The sequence below is a fragment of the Ostrinia furnacalis genome, unplaced genomic scaffold (assembly GCF_004193835.3).
Source record: "Ostrinia furnacalis isolate ACB-3 unplaced genomic scaffold, ASM419383v2 OfSCF1638, whole genome shotgun sequence".
Classification (NCBI taxonomy): domain Eukaryota; kingdom Metazoa; phylum Arthropoda; class Insecta; order Lepidoptera; family Crambidae; genus Ostrinia; species Ostrinia furnacalis.
The window spans coordinates 236048-258304 of record NW_021131877.1 but is presented as its reverse complement, the minus strand read 5'-3'; the positions used below and the strand labels follow the sequence as shown (position 1 = coordinate 258304).

The following is a 22257-nucleotide window of genomic DNA, read 5'->3' as shown; positions in this document are numbered from 1 at the left end:
GCCGACTGTAGAAGTAATGGAAGCTAGAGCCATGTCTGAAAGGTAATCTATCTATCTATATAAATAAAAATGAATTGATGTTCGTTAGTCTGATTAAAACTCGAGAACGGCTGGGCCGATTGAGCTGATTTTGGTTTTAAAATGTTTGTCGTAGTCCAGGGTAGGTCTAAACGGTGAGCAAATACGCGCGCGATATTGTTTTTCTGTGACAAAATTCCACGCGGGCGAAGCCGCGGGCGGAAAGCTAGTATAATATAATTAATACTTGGCCAAGTTGGCGCTTAAAAGTTTTTCGTAGGTAGCGCCACTGCCGCCCGTAAGATTCGTGTTCTCAAGTTGGTAGGTTTAAACAATGCTGCCATTTATACATGATGACGTTTCGCTATGTTTCTCTTATTTTAAAAATACCCGCTTACCCACATGTTTTATTTTTTAACATTATCAGTCGTCTACTCGTCAGGTTAATAAAACTGTAGCTACCGATCACATTGCGAGCGTTCTCAAGTGCTGTCCCGATAAGATGTTTATGAAAGAATTGTATTTGTCAGCGTTGATACATTTATCTTGCTACTATCATCTCAAGTCTACTCGTATTCAGCGCGAGTTTTTATCTGTCAGTTTTTCTTCAGTATTCAGTGGTGAATAATGTGAGAGACAGTGAAGATAGTTTTGGACATTTCAGGGTTTAAATAAACTGAATAAGTACTAACAATCAAATCTAGTGATCAAGTTTATGATTTGAGAGCTGTTTCCAAAATGTTGAAGAGCGAGTGCGAATCTGCTGAGGTAAGTGAACTTTTGACATTAATTTAGATTATTTGCGTATGACTTTTAGGTTGTTAACTGATAATACAAAAGTTAGATAGGCATTTGATATTCTTATACATTTTGAAACTTTACCATATTTGTTAAAGTTAACTAAAAGTCTTGACCAAAAATTATAAATATCTTTAAATAATTTTACTGAAAGCCTTTATCTCTCTCTATGATGTTTTATATCTAAAGGGTCTTAACCTTGATGTAGATATGTATCTTTACAATCTACGGTCGTACTTTTCAAACCATCGCTTCCGTTTTCTTGTTTAAAATTTTATTATGTGATCAAGCCAAGATTAGTGGACTGATAACGTTCACGTTCTATTAACATCCTGGTAATGTATAATAGATGAATACTTGTGTGTACTATGTAAGTTTCTATGACACTCGACTGCATCGCATTGATATCTTGATCGAAGTAAACATAGTCGGGTGGAAATTATGTCAAGTCGATGTGCAAATATGTATGCCAGTCTGTCACGGTTCTCTGTTGACGCTGCATCATGTGGTCACAAGCATAAAGATATAGGCAGCACAGAATACATAATAGATAAGGAAATAATGTAAGTCGCCATGGTCACGATATGAAGAATGAGGTATCAGACTAGTCCTATGGATTGTGATCGGTTGTCCCTCGCACAGATTTTCACAAAACGTGGAGATGAGTACACCAACGATATGTTGTTCCGAATTGGTTGTAGGCCAAGCTATATTTGGGATTCCACTGCCCTGAAAAAAGCTTCATGTTAATAAAGAATTCGATTTTTGGATTTGAGGTATCGAGCCTAGAGTCTAGTGTTTTCAAGGTTCATCGAGTTACTTCACCACTGGACGTCATAATCCTTATTAAAGAACTGTCTTTAATAATTTAGATAGCTTTTTTATGACTTGCGCGGCTTGTGCATTTGCCTCGTAGATTGATTGAAGTATTTAATAAATAATCTTTTTAATTCTACACGTAGATACCTACTTGTTGTATCTCAGAATTAAAACACAAAGCTAAAAAAGCAAAAAGGCTTAATTACTTTAATTGTTGAACATGGATCTCGTTAATCAATCACAAAAGATAGTTAATAATTATTTAATTTTTAGCGCTAAGAGTCGCATCTCAAACTAATTTGCGGCAGTTCGATTTTTTCAAGCTAGGTTAACATTTCTAATTCTGGATTAAATTATCCAATCACAACAGGGTTGTCAACAAAAACAGAATATGCGCCTTTTTCCTTTAATGCGGATTTCGGCACGCGTGCGCTTTTAATCCGCATGCGGGCTGATTGCATTTAATTAATTCTTACATGTTTTTCCCATTACGCGGACTACACGCACCCTGAACGCGGATTGGCTGCGAGCACATAATACGAAATCTTTGTCCTGCATGCAACTAGCAGCTTGATTTTAGTCGCTCGCGGACCAGATCCGCACGCGTGGCGAAATCCGCATTAGGTACAGGAAAAAGGCACTTCTAGTGACAATCAATCGAGGATTGGTTGATTCACATCCGCTTACTGCAGTAGAAAGCAGGTGTGCAAACATCGCAGATGACCACAATGATGGGCGTGTTCACGCGTTGCGTCAATTACGTCAACCGCATTTAGAAAGTCATCTTCTCTACTTAGGGTTGACTCTACAGAAAAACTAAAAAGCTTCTTTATTTGACCTTAAGACGACTTTGATTCATCTTTATTAAATTTTATGCGGATTTTATTACATTAGGAAGATCTCCATTATGTTATTCATTATACACGTCACGTTTAGTACGACCCAGTAATAATTCGAGTAAAATTCGATTAAGAGTTTGCGAAAAAAAGTTTTTAAACTCTAGCGTAATCGCTAACGTAATTTACATTTAATGAAATCCTGAATGGCAATAAATGCATAGGGCTTTTTTTTCATGTCTCTTGTTTTGCTTGTGTAGTTTAGTAGCAATCAATTTACCTATTTAACAATGAGAGCGCTCATAAAATACTTTTTGTAGTAAACTTCTTGGGTAAGTTAAGGTGACAGCCCTGCTACTTGAAAGCGCAGGCGCAAGACTTATAGCCCAGGTCGGACAGGTTTTCGGCAAATCTTTTGTCTTAACGCCATTATGATGCAACATATTCCTTTTGGTGTGAGATTTTGTTTGCTCTCGTAAAAAATAAACTCGGTGTGGGTAATGTGTGTTTGGTCGCATTTGTTGATTGCTTAACACCTCGACTGACTATGCATTAAGTCCTTCTTGATTGTCCTTTTTGTAGGTTAACAATTACAATATCTCTAACATCAGAAACCTATGTGGTCATAGGGATTTTATGTCTATAGTCTTGGTTGGTATTAAAAGGCCTACCCTATTTTTTTATCGATCTACTTATCTATACTATATCCTATTTAAATAGGATACAAGATTACTCTCGGGTAAATATGTGTTAAGACAGTACTTATTTCGGTTCAAGTCGTAAATCTTCAAACAAATGTACTATCTAAGCGACAGTGATTCGCTTGTGATGTGGCACTCCTAGGACATTCGGTCCAGCTCATCAGGCGGTCAGTGAACCGCGACGCTGTATTCGGCGCCCGCGCATACAGCGTGTTTCTTATTCGTTTTGTCCTGTTGGAAGGCCTCAGGCTTTTTAATATGCAAGAAAGGAAAGGAGGCAGTTCAACGTTTCGATTGCGGCACGGTTCACTGACATTCAGGTCTAATTAAAAATATTATTATAATAACATAACTGAATCGATTACATTAGTAATCGTTTTCTCACGACGACAGCAAATAACGGAACTTTGATGGTAATAATATGGCCCCTGATTGTCTTAAATGGCTTTCTCAAGCGAGTGTAATTTTAGTTATTTGGAAACAGCTAATCGTTACTCGTTTAAGTAAAAGTAATTCAGTAGAGTTTATTATAATTCTATCCCTAAGGGTCCCCCCTTGCTGCTTTTTCTGAGCTCAGCTGATTACCCGATTGCGCCAGAAGGAGGGTTAAGTTTTTTTGTTAAGTTTCTGTTTTCCTCGGGTTTGCGGGGATAGAACCCATAGTAGGAAGTGTAAATGTGCTTCAGTAATTTGACATTTGGTCCTCGATTCGAAAGGTCAAATTATTATTTTGACCATTCTATTCCAGACTGTCTCGCATTGAGATTATCTCACCCTGTGCACTAACCACATGTGCGTTATGGAGTCAGATTCAATCAACCAATGACGTCACTTCTCGCTAGACACTCCTTGGCCCATGCAACAAGCTACGGGCCCTCCCTACATGCATGGCGTGCTTGTACCATCGCAAGAGACATGCTTTCTTTGGGTGATGTAAGTGACTAAGTATGAGTGCGCAATTTTCTTGGAGACAATTGAATTATGGTTGTTAGCTAATACCAAAGTGGATAATCATGTTGAAGAAAGTTAACCTGACATTAGCGTATGAGATACTCAGCCTTTCTTATAAGGTTTAATATCGTGAACCTGCAGATCTCGTCTACACAGAAAGAGGTTCCCTTTTAGGGGATCATCATCATCATCATCATTTCAGCCACAGGACGTCCACTGCTGAACATAGGCCTCCCCCAATGACTTCCACATCGCACGGTTGGTAGCGGCCTGCATCCAGCGCCTTCCCGCTACCTTTATCAGGTCATCGGTCCACCTTGTGGGTCAGGGGATCATTTTACTGCAATTTTGTTTTGAAACACATATAATGAGTAAAAAAGATAAAAGGCGATTACCAGTTGGTAATCCTATAAAACTGCTGAAAACATTCAATTAAGTACTCGATATTTAAGTGAGTAGAATTAGTTTAAATGTGGGTAATCTGCAAAGTTCATGGCCTTTCAACGATTTAATATCGAACATGCTTTACCTTGATATCAAGTGGATTTTTATTATTATTGGAAAATCCAAAACATGGCAAATATCTCCAAGGTCTTCAAGACATAACGACTTAATAAATGTCAACATCCGAACCTTTGAGCAATTAGGGAATGTGTCAACAAAGCCATGAGCATTACCATAGCGTGTTTCCTACATGCGTAATTATTTCGCAACGGACGCANATCTCTAACAGATGCAGTTGCAAAACAAAGGGTAGTTAGGAAATATTTTTATGTGCTTCTGATCACGAACAATGGAGTCCCGGTGGACCACCGCCACCGTCCCGAATCGAGACTGTGCAAGCGCAACTTGCTAACCGTGAATGAACGCACCAGAAAAATGAGTTCAGACATTGGGATTTAATGAAAATATATGTTTTTTTTTTGGTATGAGAAGTAGTATAATATTGTTATACTCTCGAGCAGTTTAAAATCAAGGACACTAGCTACCTTCTTGGTAAGTTCTATGCCTGTTTTTATTTTATCCTAGTCTTGTCTATAGGCGTCTGATTTGATATGGTTCTGAGGGATGGAGCCATATTTTTCGTTAGACAATCAGTTTAATTTGTCTATGAAGTTGTACGATATTTGGTGGTCTTACGCAACGTTAAGTTTAAAAAGCATCTTTATTCCAACTGTTGTAACATAGTCCAAGGATACCCCAGAAGTGGCAATTATACGAGTAAGGTGCGCTCCGTCTGCGTTTGCGCAACTTCCACGCTAATGATCGTTGCCGCTCTGGTTGGGCTGGTAATGACAATAACTCGGGATCTTGATTCGTTATCTAGCTGCCCAAAGTTTACTTGTGTAATTCTAACTCGGAAGTGTACAGGTTATAGTGTTGCTAAGTTTATTGTTGATTTTTTGCGATCATTGATTGATCGATTATGCCAAATGTAGAAAACTGACCTGTGACCTCTGACCATATTTTTTGGATTAAAAGGTTGGATGATTCATAAAGAAGAAAGAAATTAAACACTTGATTACTTTGACCGGACCGGAGTAATAAAGCGTGGCAAATGGCAATTAAAACCATTATCCACACCCATGACCATTATACTTTTTACTTTTAATTGCAAAAGCAAGGGTCAAACAGAAATGTTGTTGAAAAAAATGTTTTAGGGAAAGTGTTGGGTGGCCTACAAACTTTGAACGATTGGCCTTCAGTAATTATGCACTAAATAAAAAACCTCTGCGGTTTCTTAATGGACCACAGAATTTGCCATTGCATCGTTAGGAAGATCTACATGTAGAGCTCGTGTGATTTCCCATGTTCTTCGAACTAATGATAGTAATAATTCATATAGCTTTGTATTTTAATACAAATTGTATGACTTTGAATATTTATATCTATTAAGCGTCTGGGTTTTTGACTAATACAGACATTCTACATTGCATAAAGCAATTTTCAATAATTTATCTACTTTTTAGAGAACATTCTAGAAAAGTGCAGTGAAATGTGTAAAATGGCTGAGTTTACATGCGCTTGTGCATCTGCCATTGTGCAGTGATAAAGGAATGTCAATAAAAGTATTGTTCTGTCTGCAGACTCGACAAACAACGGGGACAATATTATGATATTCAGGTGTAAATGTTTTACAATCTTAGACCACGTTGGTTGATTGAGATGGTGCAATAATTCAAAAAAATTATTTTAAGGACTCAATTTATTATAGCAAGATGAATTTGCTAAAAATCTATTCCGACAAAATGAACTCCGAAACTATCAATTCCATCATTTTTTCAGGCTTTCAATCATGTTTGAAACATCTAGCATTAAAATGCAAAAAGCCCATCAGCTCGGTACAGGTTTAAACTTAAACCTTCGAAGGGCATCAGGTTTGCGTTTATTTGTGCGGTGTTTTAGCACTATGATGCGAACAAGTGGGCATTAAAACACTCATTAGCATACAGTTGAGAGGGCACAATGAATGAGCTTTAGGTACAGACGATGGCATGTCAAGCTGACTGTGGCATCTTATGTACATGAAATAGGGGCGAATTCGCTACAAAAATATACGTATGTCTGTCTGATGAAAACATAATGTTATATTCACCGTTATGTATTCACTTCACAATGAGATGATAAAGTATAAGTACCTGCATTGAATTAAATTTTTCAGCAAAACTCGTAATTCTAACTCATAAGAAACTTGAGTCATGCAGTATTAAAACAATAGAATTTATGATACATACGTATAACCACAGAACATTACAACTAATTCTAATACAGAATTAATACATCTTTTGTTACATAACTTCGTGCCATGAATAACTTCAATTTTGCAATGCATTTATGCGCTTCTTCGCGATCTTCTTTTGTTATTTAAACATTAGCCAAGTTACAATGTTAAAGCTTTTCAAAGAGCTACCTTGTGGTGTAGAATTACGTAGAATACTGTTTGTACACGACAAAACACTGGCGGTACAGTGTTTTATGGTCCCTGTGCGACCTTGTGTGTTGTGTATTCATGTGTATTTGCATAACCATTTGCCGACCGCCTCGCTGCGCGTGAGCATCTCAGGACAAGGAAAATCCTTTGTAGAGTCAGCAACAAAACAAGTCAAACATTTTCATTTACTTAAGTTCTCAAGATGCCGGTGGGACTACTCAATAAGGTGTTTATGTTCTGCATCTTGTCAAATTCGAAAAATGATCGCAACAGAAGTCGGCTCGGGTGCATAGCCTAGTCGCTCTTACAACGCCCGTATTTGAATTAACATTCCTATAAATTAGTACAATAATGGCTTGATTGATAGTTCTGAAAACTCAAATCGTTTTTGGAAGTTTATTATTTAGTCAGTTAAGAAAGGCGTTGCCGGAAAATTTAAATTTTCGTACAAGATAATCATAGCAAACAAGTTTACGTCAATCGACACTTTTGACCTTTTTTAATGGACAAACAAATTCTATATTATATTTATGTATATTGTTATCTTTATTGTTTTTTACAAAGTACACATAAAATACGTTTTATGGGTGTGTCTCTGCATCTTTATCATATAAATCTTGTCGGTAGATTAGCATTTTGCATTGATATCTCCCCTGTGTCATATCTGTTTGTCCAAATCATTGTAACTGATGCCCAATTTGTCCTTTACCTGTTGTTAAAATGTATTAAAAGATAAAGTAATGCGTAGGTATTTTGCATTCTGCAATCTCTTTTTATCTTTTAACATTATTTAAGAAAAAAGTCTTGTGTTTTGAATTCAACATCATTGTGCCAACCAAGCCTCTACCATGAGCTGTAGGTTTTCTTTCCCAATTTGTACAGTCATATTTATTTAAATGTTATCAGCACTGTTTCTTGCACTGTTATGTTAGCAGGTTTTACTCTTACAGTACCTAGTGCAAGCGAAAACCGACACTAAGGTGACGAACCTTTTCATTCCGCGACTGTACTTCATTTTCCTTTTTTTTATAAGGAGAATTGTAAGGTACGTTACTGCTGATCTAAGATTAAGTCATTGCTGCTGATAGGTTAATACTTCACGGGGTATCTTGAAAGCAGTTCTACTTAAGTTCTATTTATTTATTTAAAACTTTTATGCACGTAAACCACGGTACATAAGGCGAACTTTATGCTATTTGCTTATTATCTTGTTGCCGACTCTACACGTTTGCGCCTGTACGAGTGGCACCTTTTGTTGTCTACTCGATATGTATGCACGTCATGTTTCGTTCATAAATGAAACTGGAGATCGGATTTTATCTAAGGGAATTGTTTTAAAACGTTTGATGAGTCGTTCGACTAATAAATGTTGGGTCAAAATGAGTCGAAATGAACTAAGAGTAGGATTCGATGCTATGATTTATGCATTTTAAAGAGAGGACGTCGGTTTTAGTTACCTTAATTGTAAGAATTTTAAGTGTGATTTGAAAAAGTATTTTACACTTACTATTCGTATTACAATTTACAAAGCGAAGGACGAGCAATGATCGGTATTTTCTAGAGATAAACAACTTGATTGATTCTAAGTTGAATTGGCTATAAACATTATAAAAATAGTCGGCGGAACTTGTTTTCGCTAACCTGTATTGTTTTACTTAATTGAAATAATTATTTTAGTAACATTAGTTCGGGGTTAAGTTGTTTTGTTGCCATCATTATGATGACAATGTTGGCTTTCATTGTAAAGGTTTGTGTTTGTGTAAGATTCACGCAATTGGTTTTAGATTATTGCCCTGTTGGTCACATTTTGTGGTCAGTCGGTCATTCGTCATCATACATCATTTTAGGCCTATGAACAAATTGAGTAGTACTTTATGTGTTGCAGAATCAAACCGAACTTACAACAAAGTGGTAATAATTTAAACGAAGAAATACATAGACATGGAATTATGTACCGTTATGGTCAATAAAATTAAAATATAAGTTCATGTGATGCTCATATAGGTAGCTATACTCATTGTAGTTCAAAAATCTTATTTGACATTATAAGATGCCTCGGTGCTTACATTGATAAGCAGTCGTCTCTTCATCACATTGTTTATGTGTGGGATAAAAAATTGGCAACCGTAGTTGGGATATTGGGGCACGTTAACCACTATGCTAACTGACTGTCGATTATGCTTATTCATTAACAAATACCCAAGTAATTAAGCTCTTGTGTCTTAGCTTGCGTCACAAACTGCCACGGATCTCCGAAAAGAAACCGATCAATTAGTGCTTCACACCTGAGAGTCGCTCAAAATGCGGAACAAGGAGCCCGGAAGAGTCCACCAGCTAATTAGGCTTAGTACGTTTCGACATGCGCATGCGGTGCGTCGCGTTGCGTCACCCGATTGTTATCGCACTCTTGCGTCACTGAACGCACTTCTTCGCAATAAGATTGCTTTTTAGAAATGCGATGCTCTGAATTATGTAGATATGTAATTTATACTCGGTTACCTAATTTTACATTTGTCGTTACGAGTCTAGAATAAGAACGAGTTTGTGTGTGCTTTCTCTCCCCAGCTTTAAGTGGGTAGTTTTCTTAGACAATAGTCTAGCTAGCTAGGCCGATAAACTTTGCAATCTTGAATGCTAATTAAGGTCAGCAGCATAGTGATTTCAATCTTCCTAGGTGTAGATTCAAGTGTGAATCAGGCATGAGATTGGTTAAAAATTACTTTTCAATTGCAGGTTCAAAAAGCATTGTTAAATTTTTATTTGTTTTCAGCGCCTTTCGCCATAAAACCTACAGGAACCATTTATTGATTGACATAATCAACTATTGAATTAATTCCATTATGATGAAGTTAAGACATGTGACAAAAGCTCTAGAATCTCAAGAAAATGTTTCTGTAAACGCCGTCGAAAAGCTATCTTCCTAGATAACGAAATTGCCTGCTTATATTTTTGCAGCACTTACTTTGTTATTTACCTTTATTATTAGGGTCAATTTGACCTTCCTCTTTTTTAACTTACGTAATATTCTTATTAGAACACCAGTCTCTTACGTAAGCTCTGCATGACAATGACCTCCGCGGGCCCGAAACAGAAAGTTTGAGCCACTGCAATTATAATTAGTTTATTTTCGGTCCTAATTACCGTTCCGAGCTAATTATTCCTTATCTGACTGTGAAAGGAGAAGTGAATCTGAGCAAATTAGGAAGTTATTTTTATTAGGTAACTGTGCTCATCTGGCGTACAAAAAGGATGCGAATTTGCTATAAATTATGAATGTTTTTAATTAGCGTTTTCAATAGTCCATTTTGTTGTTTGATAATTAATAAATCATTATTATAATGTCTTGACAATCTTATACAAAAAATATTCCTCGTTTGCATATCATTCTGTTAGGTTTAGGTTTCTACGTAAGGTACGTAAGATGCATTCGCAAACCTGTCTCCTACAGTTTAAGTATTAAATCATAAAAATCTTAAATAACTAAAAGTAACTTAAATTACAAAACATTTCTATGGAATGTACTTGTACAGTCACGGAATGAAAAGGTTCGTCAGTTTTCAAATTGATTCCTTCAACGAATCGCGAACACATATTACCTTTTGAAACTATGTTACAGAATAATCTCGAGTTAGAGAAAATAACCTTTAACTGTTCGTCAGTAAAGTTCAAAATTATTGATCAAAGTTGTTTGACGATTTATCTTGTCAAGAAGATTATTATGATTGATAAACTAAAACCTTCTTGTTGGTTCAACCTGCCATTATTATTTCTATTAAATAAAAAAAAACTATTGTCAATTGGTCAATGTCATCATTGCATTGCACTGATGGGATAGAAAAATAAACAAGCAAAACCTTATTCGTTAGCAAACGTCATATTTATTTAAATGTTAGCAGCACTGTTTCTTGCACTGTTATGTTGACAGGTTTGACTCTTACAGTACCTAGTGCAAGCGAAAACCGACACTAAGGTGACGAACCTTTTCATTCTGCGACTGTACATTACTTACGAGTAAAGGCATTGACTAAATTACGACGAGATGTTTAGTACTTTAAATTATGATGCACTTGTGCATTAATCCTCAATTCCACATGCTAGCTCATCAAGTGATGTGGCTTGAAGACATCACGAATTTATTAAGGCCAGTATTGTTTGGGCATCATCATTACCATTTTCATCAGCAAAGAGGCTAGCGGGTCAAGTGCGAGGATGCCGTCTAATGAGAGATGCGTGCGCGCATCGTTTGACCAAAGACCAAATCCGCGGATTAACAAGATTGGGAATGTCAAAGTCAACGATGTTTTTTGGTATTTGCGGAGGCCGTTAATGAGAATGTGGTATACTCGTACAGCCTCATTAGGTCATGTTTTAGGTTACTTTTATTTTGTTGGCTAGTTTTATGTGTGATTTAACAACCTTTTAACAACATGATGTTTGCTTCGAGTGATTTGCTATTTAAAAACGGATGTTTAGATTAGTGATTGTATCAATCAGTTGGAAAGCTATCATTTCTAATGTTGGCGATATAAGCTTTTTGAAAAAGTAGTTTTGATTGCGAGACCTATTCAAGCTTCGAACTTTGTGAAACTCATGCGTTAGTTAACAATAATTTAACAGTCAAGTCGTTTCTTCTATCGCCGAGTTTAGCGCGAGAGTAAAATATGTGTAAAACAAAGCTTCAATTACTTTTATGTGAAGTTTACTGGTAGATACTCAGCAAAACAAGTTATGTAAACGATACAGTGACGGCGACTGACAGCGGCGCTTCCTCGATCGCGAGTGGAATTAAGTTAACGAGTTTTTGTTTGTTTCAACAATCAGTCACAACACAATTACACAAATTAGTACCCACTAATACAACTGCAATAACAATAAAATGACTATCTATTAAATTAAACAAGCTTTTTGCGTTTCTCTTCGCAAAGTGACAAGTTCCTATAATATAATCCGTTGTCTTGTTTATACCTCACTTCACGCACAAGAAATAGTCGTGTATTTCCGAAATTATTACATTGTTAACATAAATATTTTAGAGTTTAATCTGCTCTTTTTGTTCCTGTATTATTGTTTACTTTAACTGAAATGGATCTAATGCTAAAGTTTTCAGTCACAAATTCTCTTTATCTTCATATCTATTCTAATTCCAGTTTAAATCCTATTGTTTGCGGTAGTAATATGTCATGCATTACCATGTTTCGTGCTTCCGAGTCGTCCTCAAACCGTATCTGTTGGTATGCGGAAGATGGAGGGAAAATCGAGGACAAGGAGCGACGACCTGAGGTCCTGCTCGAGTTGTGTAGGTCAGATCGAAGGATGTTTTCCAACCACTGCGCATTGAGAAACTTCATTATCATTGTAACGTTTGAGGTATTCGGTATAAGATCGAATTTTGTGATCGCCTCGTTATATGCCTAAGTTGATTACAAAATAATAGACTTTATCGAATCATCATCAAAGAATGCAGTCATCAAAATTGTGCAGTAGGTACGGTTAATGTTGCACTGTCTTTTTTTCTATTTTATTCTTTCGGTCTTTATTTTTAGTAATAGCAGGCATGTTCNAAATCGATGTCCCGTATTTATTTTTTTAATCCAAAACAAAGAGACGTAGCGAAAATTCAAACGTCACAAATGTAGTCCTTGAACTGTTGTATAACATATATTTTTTTCAACTATTTCTGTCTAGCAGTAAAAGAGGAGTAGGCTTTACAAAATGCCCATTTGGCGCGGATTGAGGACACTAATCGCCTTAAACCCCCCTCTCCCCGCCGGCTCAAGGGCTAAGGACGGGGACTTTTGCTATGTTCACCTCCTAACTAGTCTAAATAAAGTCCTGAAGTCAGAAATTGTGTTCTACAGTTTTCCATCTATAATGCTTTATTGACTGGACTAATTATAAATGCGAAAGTTTGGATATCTGGATGGATGTTTGTTACTCTTTCACGCAAAAACTACTGAACGGATTTTGATGAAACTTAACGTTATTATTTATAACCAAGAATAACATACAGGCTATAATTTATGACGATCTGTGACACTAAATTTCACGCGGGTGAAGCTGCGAAAACAAATTCTGCTGTAAAGTTTCAAATTCACATTGTTTATTGCATGTCACTTTACAATTAATAGTGGTGTTATAATAGAGCTAGTAGTTTTTGCGTGAAAGAGTAACCACATTTGCTAGACTAGCAAACTTGTAATAACTAAGTCCCGAAGCAGTGGCAGGAGGACCAATGCGTGTAATAGAGATCTTAAAATCCGACTTACTGATATAATATTGAACTTATAATTTTCAAATTATGTACACTGAATTTCAAACTTTCAACAACGTTGTCAGGTCCAAAGTGCGCGGCGTAGAAACCTAGGAAGGCGATGAAACCGACCGATCGTGGACTTAGGGGACACTCGATATTGAACCTTAATGAATTCTTATAACTCACTTATTCTGCACGGAATTGACCAGGTCAATAAGGTTGTCAGCCCCAAAGTGTGCTGCGTAGAATCCTAAGAAGGCGATGAGTCCACGCACGTATTTGGTGGTCTTTGACGACGCCAGCCGCTGGAAAAGCAGCGTCATGATCTGCTTGGAATACTGCTGCATCACCGACCTGGAAAGACATAAGGCACAAATAACATGTTGAACATTTTCATTGGTTTTTGATGTTATGATAAATGAATAAGGTTCAATTTGTGCTGGCAATATATTCGCCAGAGTCCTGTAAAGAATTACTAAGAATATTTTTGAGGAGATCCGTAAACGAACTAAAGTCGCTGACATAGCCCGACGGATTAGCAAGCTGAAGTGGCAATGGGCAGGGCACATAGTACGCAGAACTGACGGCCGATGGGGCAGCACGGTTCTGGAGTGGCGGGACGTCCAGGTGAGCCGACGACATCATAAAGGTACGGCTACCAATCGACAAACATGGAAAACATTGGGGGAGGCCTATGTTCAGCAGTGGACGTCCTATGGCTGAAATTATGATGATAATGATGATGACTCGGTGGTATGTACACATCAAAACAAACACATTATAAAGAAACGAATAATCAACATGGGTATACTCACTCTCCGAACTTAAACAGCATCGTTTGAACTAGATAGAAGCCTTCGTGGTCGTTCGTTTTGGACGCGATCAGTTTTTGGAATACGCCCAGCATTGCGTTCTGGAACAAAATTACTAAGTTATAGTAGAAGATATGAATTAGAAGCAACATACGCCCATCCGTTTGTCAAAAAATACAGGGTCATACATGAACCAATCACAGAGCTCTATTCTACGCTGTGCGTTCGATTTGCTGCTTCACTTAGGCAAGCATCGTTTGTGAATACGGGCGATAAAAATATTTTATTGACATTTAGTAGGTTTGTAACAAGTTGGGGAATTCCTCTCTTTAAGTTTATGTAACCTGTATTGAGAAGAATCTACTAATTCCTCTCTTTAAGTTTATGTAACCTGTATTGAGAGGAATCCACTCTTTCGTCATATAAGGTTTAAATTGCAATAATTTCCAAAGAAATGTCTTTTTAATATGAATGTGAATCAATTTCAGGAGTAATTTTGGATAATTTTTAATAGGTACATACTTACTACTACTACTACTGTAAAAACTAATTTGTACCAGTGTCTTAGCACGCGGCGCGATTCTCACCCGCAGCCGCGGCGGGCGCGGTTGAAAATCGCGCCGTGAGTTCTTAGCCTAAGGCTTCGCGTACCCTACTTTGAGAAATCCTGCGTAAAGAAATTGTGTTAGAACTCACCAGTCGTCCGCTCTGCAGCACGAGCGGCGCGCGCGCGGCCACGAACGCGCAGACGAGGCGCACGAGCGGGCGAACGTTCGCCGAGCGCTCCCACAGCGGCGGCGCGAGCAGGCACGGCAGCAGCGCGCCGTACGCGTCGCTGTCACCGCCGCCGCGAGCACCGCCCGCGCCGCGAAGCTCCAGTAAGAGAGAAAGCATTTGGAACACGTATGGCATGAATTCTGTGGACAAAAATCATAGATTAATTTAGTCTCTATTGCAGGAGGACAATACATATATCTATACTAATATTATAAAGAGGAAAACTTTGTTTGTTTGTTTGGTTGGTTGTAATGAATAGGCTCAAAAACTACTGGACCGTTTTTAAAAAATCTTCCACCATTCGAAAGCTACATTATCGACGAGTAACATAGGCTAAATTTTATTTTGGAAAAAAATAGGGTTCAGGTGCCCACGCTCGCGAAGCCGCGGGCGGAAAGATAGTAGGATATAAACATATCACTAGAGAAACATTGAAAACTAGAGAAACAGGTTAGACACTTGAATACGTGGGGTTTCATTGTTGTTGTCCGATACAGCACCTGGTATTGGTACACTCTTGTTTGCCACAGATCGTTTACAGTTGATTCTGGTTTTGGTTTTGTAAAGTTTCATGAAGGTCCATTGAGTGGCCTTTGCGTTTTGTTGTCACTTTCGCATTTATGTTATTAAAACCCGGTCTGTGAGCACGTAGAATTTTGTCCAATGACCCCAAGCTACCCATCCTTATCGCTCGAAATCTATGGGAGAGTCTCATTTTGACAGTTTAAAAATGTACGTCAATTAATTGGTGGTGTCAAACACGTCTATTAAATTGGTACTTTAATCGGTAAAATAACAGTGGCGCAAATGCTGTAGTTCTCCTACCACTTCAGCGCTCACTAGTTTGTGCCACTGTCTTCGCCACTAGCACTAGAATACGGGTAATACAGGTATTCACAAACGATGCTTGTTTAAATAAAGCAGCAAAGCTATGCAAAGTCGAAGTTCGAACGCACAGCGTTGAATAGAGCTCTGTGATTTGTTCGTGTTTGTAGTGACAAACACGAACAAATCACATGTCATGTCGCCACTCATGTATTGCCTATGAATAGGTTTTTGGAACCCTGTGCGTCCACGCACACTGTGAGATCTCATAGTAATGTTTGTGTATACGGGTGTCAGAATGCAACAGACTCACCTTGAACATCGTTTTGTAGTATCTCCTGGAAGATCGGGAACAGAGCGTCTTCGAAGGCCGAGATAGCGTTGGGGTTCGATTTTGTCACCAACCTAGAATAATATGAGTATGTATTAATAAATTATGTATGTAGGTAGTATGTATGCATTAGAGATGAGACGTATTTACTAGAACAGATCCACACACTAGGTATTTTACAGTACTAGGCGGCACCTATTCCAATTTTTTAAATACTTGATCCACCTAGTATTTTATAAATTACACGATTTCCGACCCTACCATCAAAGTAATAGAGGTTATTATTGCGTAATCCGTAGTCGTGTATTACGCGCACCTAGTATTTCTCGCTAAGCTTATGTGCGAACGTAGAGATTCACTCCGTCTCTGTCTGACCAAACAAATTTGAACGCGACGAAGCAAACGCACACAAACGTAGTCAAACCATATTCATGTAAATAAGAAAAAATATGTAAATATTTTTATGAAATTGATATCTTTTAAATACGCCAACTTTTAAGTTGACAGTCCTATGCCTGTTGAAGTATGAAGGGAGGAATTATTATTCAATTTCAAATTGCATTATTCATACTACGGTTGTATCTTTTCAAAAAAAAATTGTAGGTATTTTAAAGTCATATTACGTGGATTAGTCCGCACTAGTCGCGTCAAGTATGCTTAATTACTACGTACTAGGTGGAATAGGTATTTGGATCGAGTATTAATAAATACTAAGAATAGGTGCACCTAGTATCAAATTTACCTGGTATAACCCATCTCTAGTATGTATGTAGGGTAGTATTTTTTAACAATACTCTAAACTTACCATATAAAATTTCGTTCGTTTATAAAATATTATGCCGGTTGCATACAAACCGAAAGCTTAACTAACTTAGCCCAAATTTTGGTCTGCAACCGACATTGTATTTCCTTATCCTGTTAACTTAGCAATAAAGGTTACTTAAGATAATAAAGTTATTGTACCTAGCGGAATATTAACTTTATGCTTAAGATAGAAGAAGTTTGGCATTAGCAATAATAGTCCGTAATCTATCTACACTAATATTATAAAGAGGAAAACTTTGTTTGTTTGGTTGTAATGAATAGGCTCAAAAACTACTGGACCGTTTTTAAAAATTTCTTTCACCATTCGAAAGCTACATTATCCACGAGTAATATAGGCTACATTTTATTTTGGAAAAAAATATGTAATCCACGCGGGCGAAGCCGCGGGCGGAAAGCTAGTAAGCAATAAGGTTTACTCACGCGACAGCCAGCGACAATGTCTCAAACAGATAGTGGTTGAAGTGCGGCTTGCTGGGGTTTTTCGCGACGACTGACAACATGTGCGCGAGTTTTGGCAGCGCTGAGCCCAGATAGGGCAGCGCCGCGTCTTGCAAGCAGGACAGTGTGCGCAGGATTGCTGAAAACATTACATCATGTAAAAATATACTGATTTTTGTCGTTTTTTAGCGGAGCGGAGAAGTGTCGGACCGACGAATTTCTCTATAGAATTTGACAACGACGGCGGCGCGGTGTGGTGCGGAGAAGTGAAAATAATAAGATCTGAGTAGTTATTCAAAACACATCTCCGTTCCGCTCCGCCTTGGTGGAAACCTGGCCTTAAGTTTTGGTAAGTAACATCACCTATACGAGTATTTTTAGGACACACCTACTCTGAAGTAATACTTTATTCAAGATCTCAAAACCCAATTTCATTGTCCTTTTTTTAGCTTGCATGTACTTCTAAGAGCGGTAGCAGAGTACCGTTGGGGACCACACTACCCTAATATTACTTACGTTGCAAGCAATAGGGGCTACTTACAGGGTCCCTTGGTTAAAGTTTAACTTAAAACCCTAGTAGACTATAATAATCCTTGCGCTGTTGGTAATAAAGAAAAATAAATAAATAAAAAAATAAAAGCCACTCACCCTTCATAACATACTCGTTGTGTCGCGCGGGGTCGCTGCCGTCGCCGAGCGAAGCAAAAAGTCCCTCGAGCAACGCCGGCGCGTGCGGTAGTAGCGCCGCATTGGATATCATTCCACCCGCGATTAGTTTCTCTACCGCGCACGCGGCGTATGTGCAAACTACCCCACGGGCGCTCACGTGGGCTACCTACGAATTAAATTAGAGTAAATTAACAATCTACCCACAAGGAGGACAGATGACCTCAAAGGTTGCAAGAAGGAGCTGGATGCAAGCCGCATTTAAGGTTAAATTAACCAATAATCTATCGGACAAATGACCTAAAAATTGCTAAAAAGCGCTGAATGTAGCGACCAACCGGCCTATCTGGAAATCATTGGGGGAGGCCTATGTTCAGCAGTGGATGTCCTGTGGCTGAAATAATGATGGTGAAGAACCAGTACTTCCAAAAGATTTTGCACCAAAATGAAATCATATCGAAGCATTTAATCAATCCTTATGCAAATCCGTCCTTCAACCGTCAAATTTCAATCTATTTTTGATCAAAAATCCATAATTTTCGATGCTTTTAATGTAAAAACTTAAAAAACCGTAGATATTTTGAGCAAAAACATAAAGATTAGGTTAAGAATTCATTATAAAAAACTAGTGCACAAATTAATCTCGCTCGCGAATTCATGAAATGCATAATTGGTTAAAATAAAGTAACGGTCGTGGTTTTCCGACTCTCACAGTCTCTCTCTCACAGACGACAGTCTCTTGTCTCTATCACGTTTAGTCGCCTTTTGTGGTGGAAAAGATCTGATTTGCTGTTGGTGTACGAACTAAATAAATAAATAAACTGCTTAGTTAAAATTTACTCACCATAAGAGGCAGAGCGTTGACCAGCAACTCTTTGGGTAGCAGCGTTCGGAACGTCATGAGGAACTTGAGGGCGTCCGCTTTCAGTACAGGCAGTTCGTCCACTGAAACAAATACAATTCATTTTAGAAACAAAAAATAGTAGAGGAGGTAAGCATCGTTCGTACTAGTCGAGTAATTTAGCAGCTAAACGTGTTTCAACCATAAAATTACTAAGTATAGTGGAATAGAGCAACATAGTACTGAGAGAGCGACATGTCACTAGCAGCAACACTGTGTGATAAAAAAGGATGCGTAATGCCGTCGCCGTCACGTCAAACAGAACCGTTTTTTGCAACAATTTGACAGTTCAGTAGCACGCTGAAAATTTGTCTTCCAAAATCGGTTCCGTTTGACAGCTCGTGGTTGTTGCTCTATTCCGAAGGAATATTAACTTTATGGTCAAGTTTAGTTGAGTAGGTTTATTAGGTGTACCTAATTGAGTATTTATTTAGTTGAGTTACTCTAGTGTGGGCGTGTAGTATACTCACCATTGGGTCTCTGCAACTCTGGCATTGCGTGCGTAGCAGCAAACTGCGCTAAGTCGACCAGCGGCGAAGCGCGCGTCACGCCGCTGGCTTGAGTGCTGCCGCGCGATGCCAGTGACGTCACTAAATACATGGCGGTGTCCTTGCCACGCCATGCTGATGCGCCACACTCTTCATACTTGGCTAGCATTAGCTGGAAAAATGGAGTTACAACGTTTTAGTAAATCAGTACGAACTCATTTTGTTTTTATTTATTTATTTATTTGTACATTAAGTGTCACATAATATGGTAGAACAGAGCACATTCACTAGATTTGAACTAGCATGTAAACATAGTTTTATACAAGTAAATTTTATATAATTTAGTTATCATCCCCATTTTGAATATTATTAATATGAAACAATTATGACCGCTGCCTCGAATTTTGCGTGCAACGGGGCGGGCGGGGTGCCAAATTCAACTGTATGGGGATGAAACGGGGATCCAAAGTTTAATCCTTTATCTATAGGGTTTTCCAATAAAAGGTGTCATTTGATGTTCAAAGAAAAATATATTTTTTTACTATATGTATAAATGATCGGATGTTTAGTAACTTTGCGTTTATGGTTATGAAAAAATTCATGAAAAGGATATGGTCCTATAAGCGTGGTTGTGGTGGTAATTTGCCTGATTTTATCATAACATCAGATCATTTATATTTAAAAACGCATTTTTCTTTGAATATCAAATAAATAATAAATAAATAAAATCATTTATTTGCAAGATCATGGTTACAGATGGGTGTTAATTTAATAAATTCCAGCATATTCTGTCGCATGCGACGTGCAAAAGTTCTTGTTGAGACACATCAAAATGACACCTCTTATTGGAAAACCCTATAGTATAGAGAAAAATAAATATTATTCATTGGTTTTGAACCTTGTGTCTCACTAAAGTTCAAAATAGATTGTCACCAATGCAATCATAACGAGAACTAACCTGCACATATTGCCCAAACATGTTCATCATCTTGTCCTCGTAGGTCTGGGCGAGGGTCCGCACCAGGTCGCAGGCGGCCCGCCGCCGCGTGTCCACGTCGGAACCCTCTATGTCCCTTCGCACGTACTCTTCAGGGTTATCCTCGAATAACTCCATGTCTGACTCTATGGGAATAGACAATATGCACTTTTTATTATATGCGTTCCAGACCATGAAAAAATCCGCCATTTTAAAAGCAGAAATGTCAAATTAACAAGCGCAATCTGATCGCCACCGCCGCGTATTTATTTGTGTTGTTGTCTTTTTTGTTTTAGGTACTCACACAAATAATTTTGCTTATTATTAGAAATGTAAATATTTTTGTTTTTTGTAAACCCTGTTACTCTGTCAAAGCTGTTTACGTGATATTGGCGAAATCATGGTTCTCAATATCAAGACGTTGCCAAAATAAAAGAAGAAGTGTTGTCGCTGCATTGAAAGCCGCGGCCAATGACAGGACGCGTCAAGGGGAACACATTGCTAAAGATGACCCACGCTGAACTGTCCCACCAAACTCAATGACAGGGGGGCGCTACCATCGTTCAACTATATGGTTTCCAACATGGCAAAAATCGGAACCAGCGATCCGGTATTGACGGTGGCGCCCCTCTGTAGTAGCATAGTGTGAGTTTACGTCAAAAGCATTCGATATCGACTGCATAAAAATGTGACATTAAGGCTAAGTTGCACCATCTTACTTTAACTTTGACAAACGTCAAAAATCTGTCAAACTCCATACAAAAAACACCGGTTATCGTCAAAGTTTCGGTCTAAGTTAAGTGGTGCAACTCAGCCTAAATGTACGACGGATTGTACAGCGCTCCTAGCGGAATCTTTCAAGAACTAAAATCTTCATATATTTTTTTGACGCAGTCGATATCGAATGCGTTACCCATAGTTATTTAAGTTCAAAGATTATGTTACTTACCTCTAAACTCCATGTTGGGAATGACGATTTTCTCGCAAATGCTGCTAAGTGTGGCGGGGTCTTCAAACAGGCTTTTGTAGTTGTTCTTTTCGGCGATTTTGGCTAGGAACGTTAAGGCGTTGGACACCAGCTGGAAATAAAGAATGTTGCTGCTAGAATCGTTCAATGAAGAAAAAGTGCCTATTTGCGCATATAGAGCTGCGTACTTGCATATTATCTAGTACCTATATGGTGGCTAGGCAGTGGCCATATGGTGGCTATATAGTGGCTATGTATTGGCCATAATATGGTGGCTATGTAGTGAACACTTCCTTGTATTTGAGCGTGTAGAGAGCAACGCACTCTCATATATCTAGTGGCTATGTGGTGGCCATGCGGTGGCTACATGGATTCCACGTGGTGACTACATGGTGGCTATGTGGTGGCTACATGGGTTCCACGTGGTGACTACATGGTGGCTATGTGGTGGCTATGCAGTGGCTATCTGGCCCCACTTACCGCGTCGTACTTGCGGTGCGGCGTGGTTGCCAGCAGCACGGTCCACACGGCCGTGACGAAGCCGGGCGCGTGCGGTGCGAACTCCTCCTCGTACTTGAGAGCGTACAGAGCTCGCACTCGCATATCTCTGGTGGCTATGTGGTGGCTACATGGCTTCCACGTGGTGGCTACATGGTGGCTATATGGTGGCTACATGGTGGCTATGTAGTGGCCATGTGGTGGCTATGTAGTGGCTAAGTAGTGGCTATGTAGTGGCCATGTGGTGGCTATGTAGTGGCCATGTAGTGGCTACGTAGTGGCTATCTGGCCCCACTTACCGCGTCGTACTTGCGGTGCGGCGTGGTTGCCAGCAGCACGGTCCACACGGCCGTGACGAAGCCGGGCGCGTGCGGTGCGAACTCCTCCTCGTACTTGAGAGCGTACAGAGCTCGCACTCGCATATCTCTGGTGGCTATGTGGTGGC

At 38.7% G+C, this 22257-nt stretch overlaps 1 protein-coding gene across 1 annotated transcript in view; it reads right to left on the bottom strand.

Annotated features, from left to right (window-relative positions):
• Positions 1 to 13490: 13490 nt before the first annotated feature.
• The window catches only part of LOC114353265 (chromosome segregation 1), a 15263-nt gene continuing 6496 nt past the window's right edge, over positions 13491 to 22257 (bottom strand). Inside the window, exons 7-16 of the mRNA XM_028305184.1 lie at positions 21297 to 21426; positions 20330 to 20493; positions 19354 to 19543; positions 18827 to 18927; positions 17965 to 18151; positions 17299 to 17455; positions 16036 to 16127; positions 14817 to 15037; positions 14124 to 14221; positions 13491 to 13662 (exon numbers count right to left, since the gene is read on the bottom strand). Coding sequence (XP_028160985.1) covers positions 13491 to 13662; positions 14124 to 14221; positions 14817 to 15037; positions 16036 to 16127; positions 17299 to 17455; positions 17965 to 18151; positions 18827 to 18927; positions 19354 to 19543; positions 20330 to 20493; positions 21297 to 21426 — 1512 coding nt within the window. The remainder of the gene's footprint in view (positions 13663 to 14123; positions 14222 to 14816; positions 15038 to 16035; positions 16128 to 17298; positions 17456 to 17964; positions 18152 to 18826; positions 18928 to 19353; positions 19544 to 20329; positions 20494 to 21296; positions 21427 to 22257) is intronic.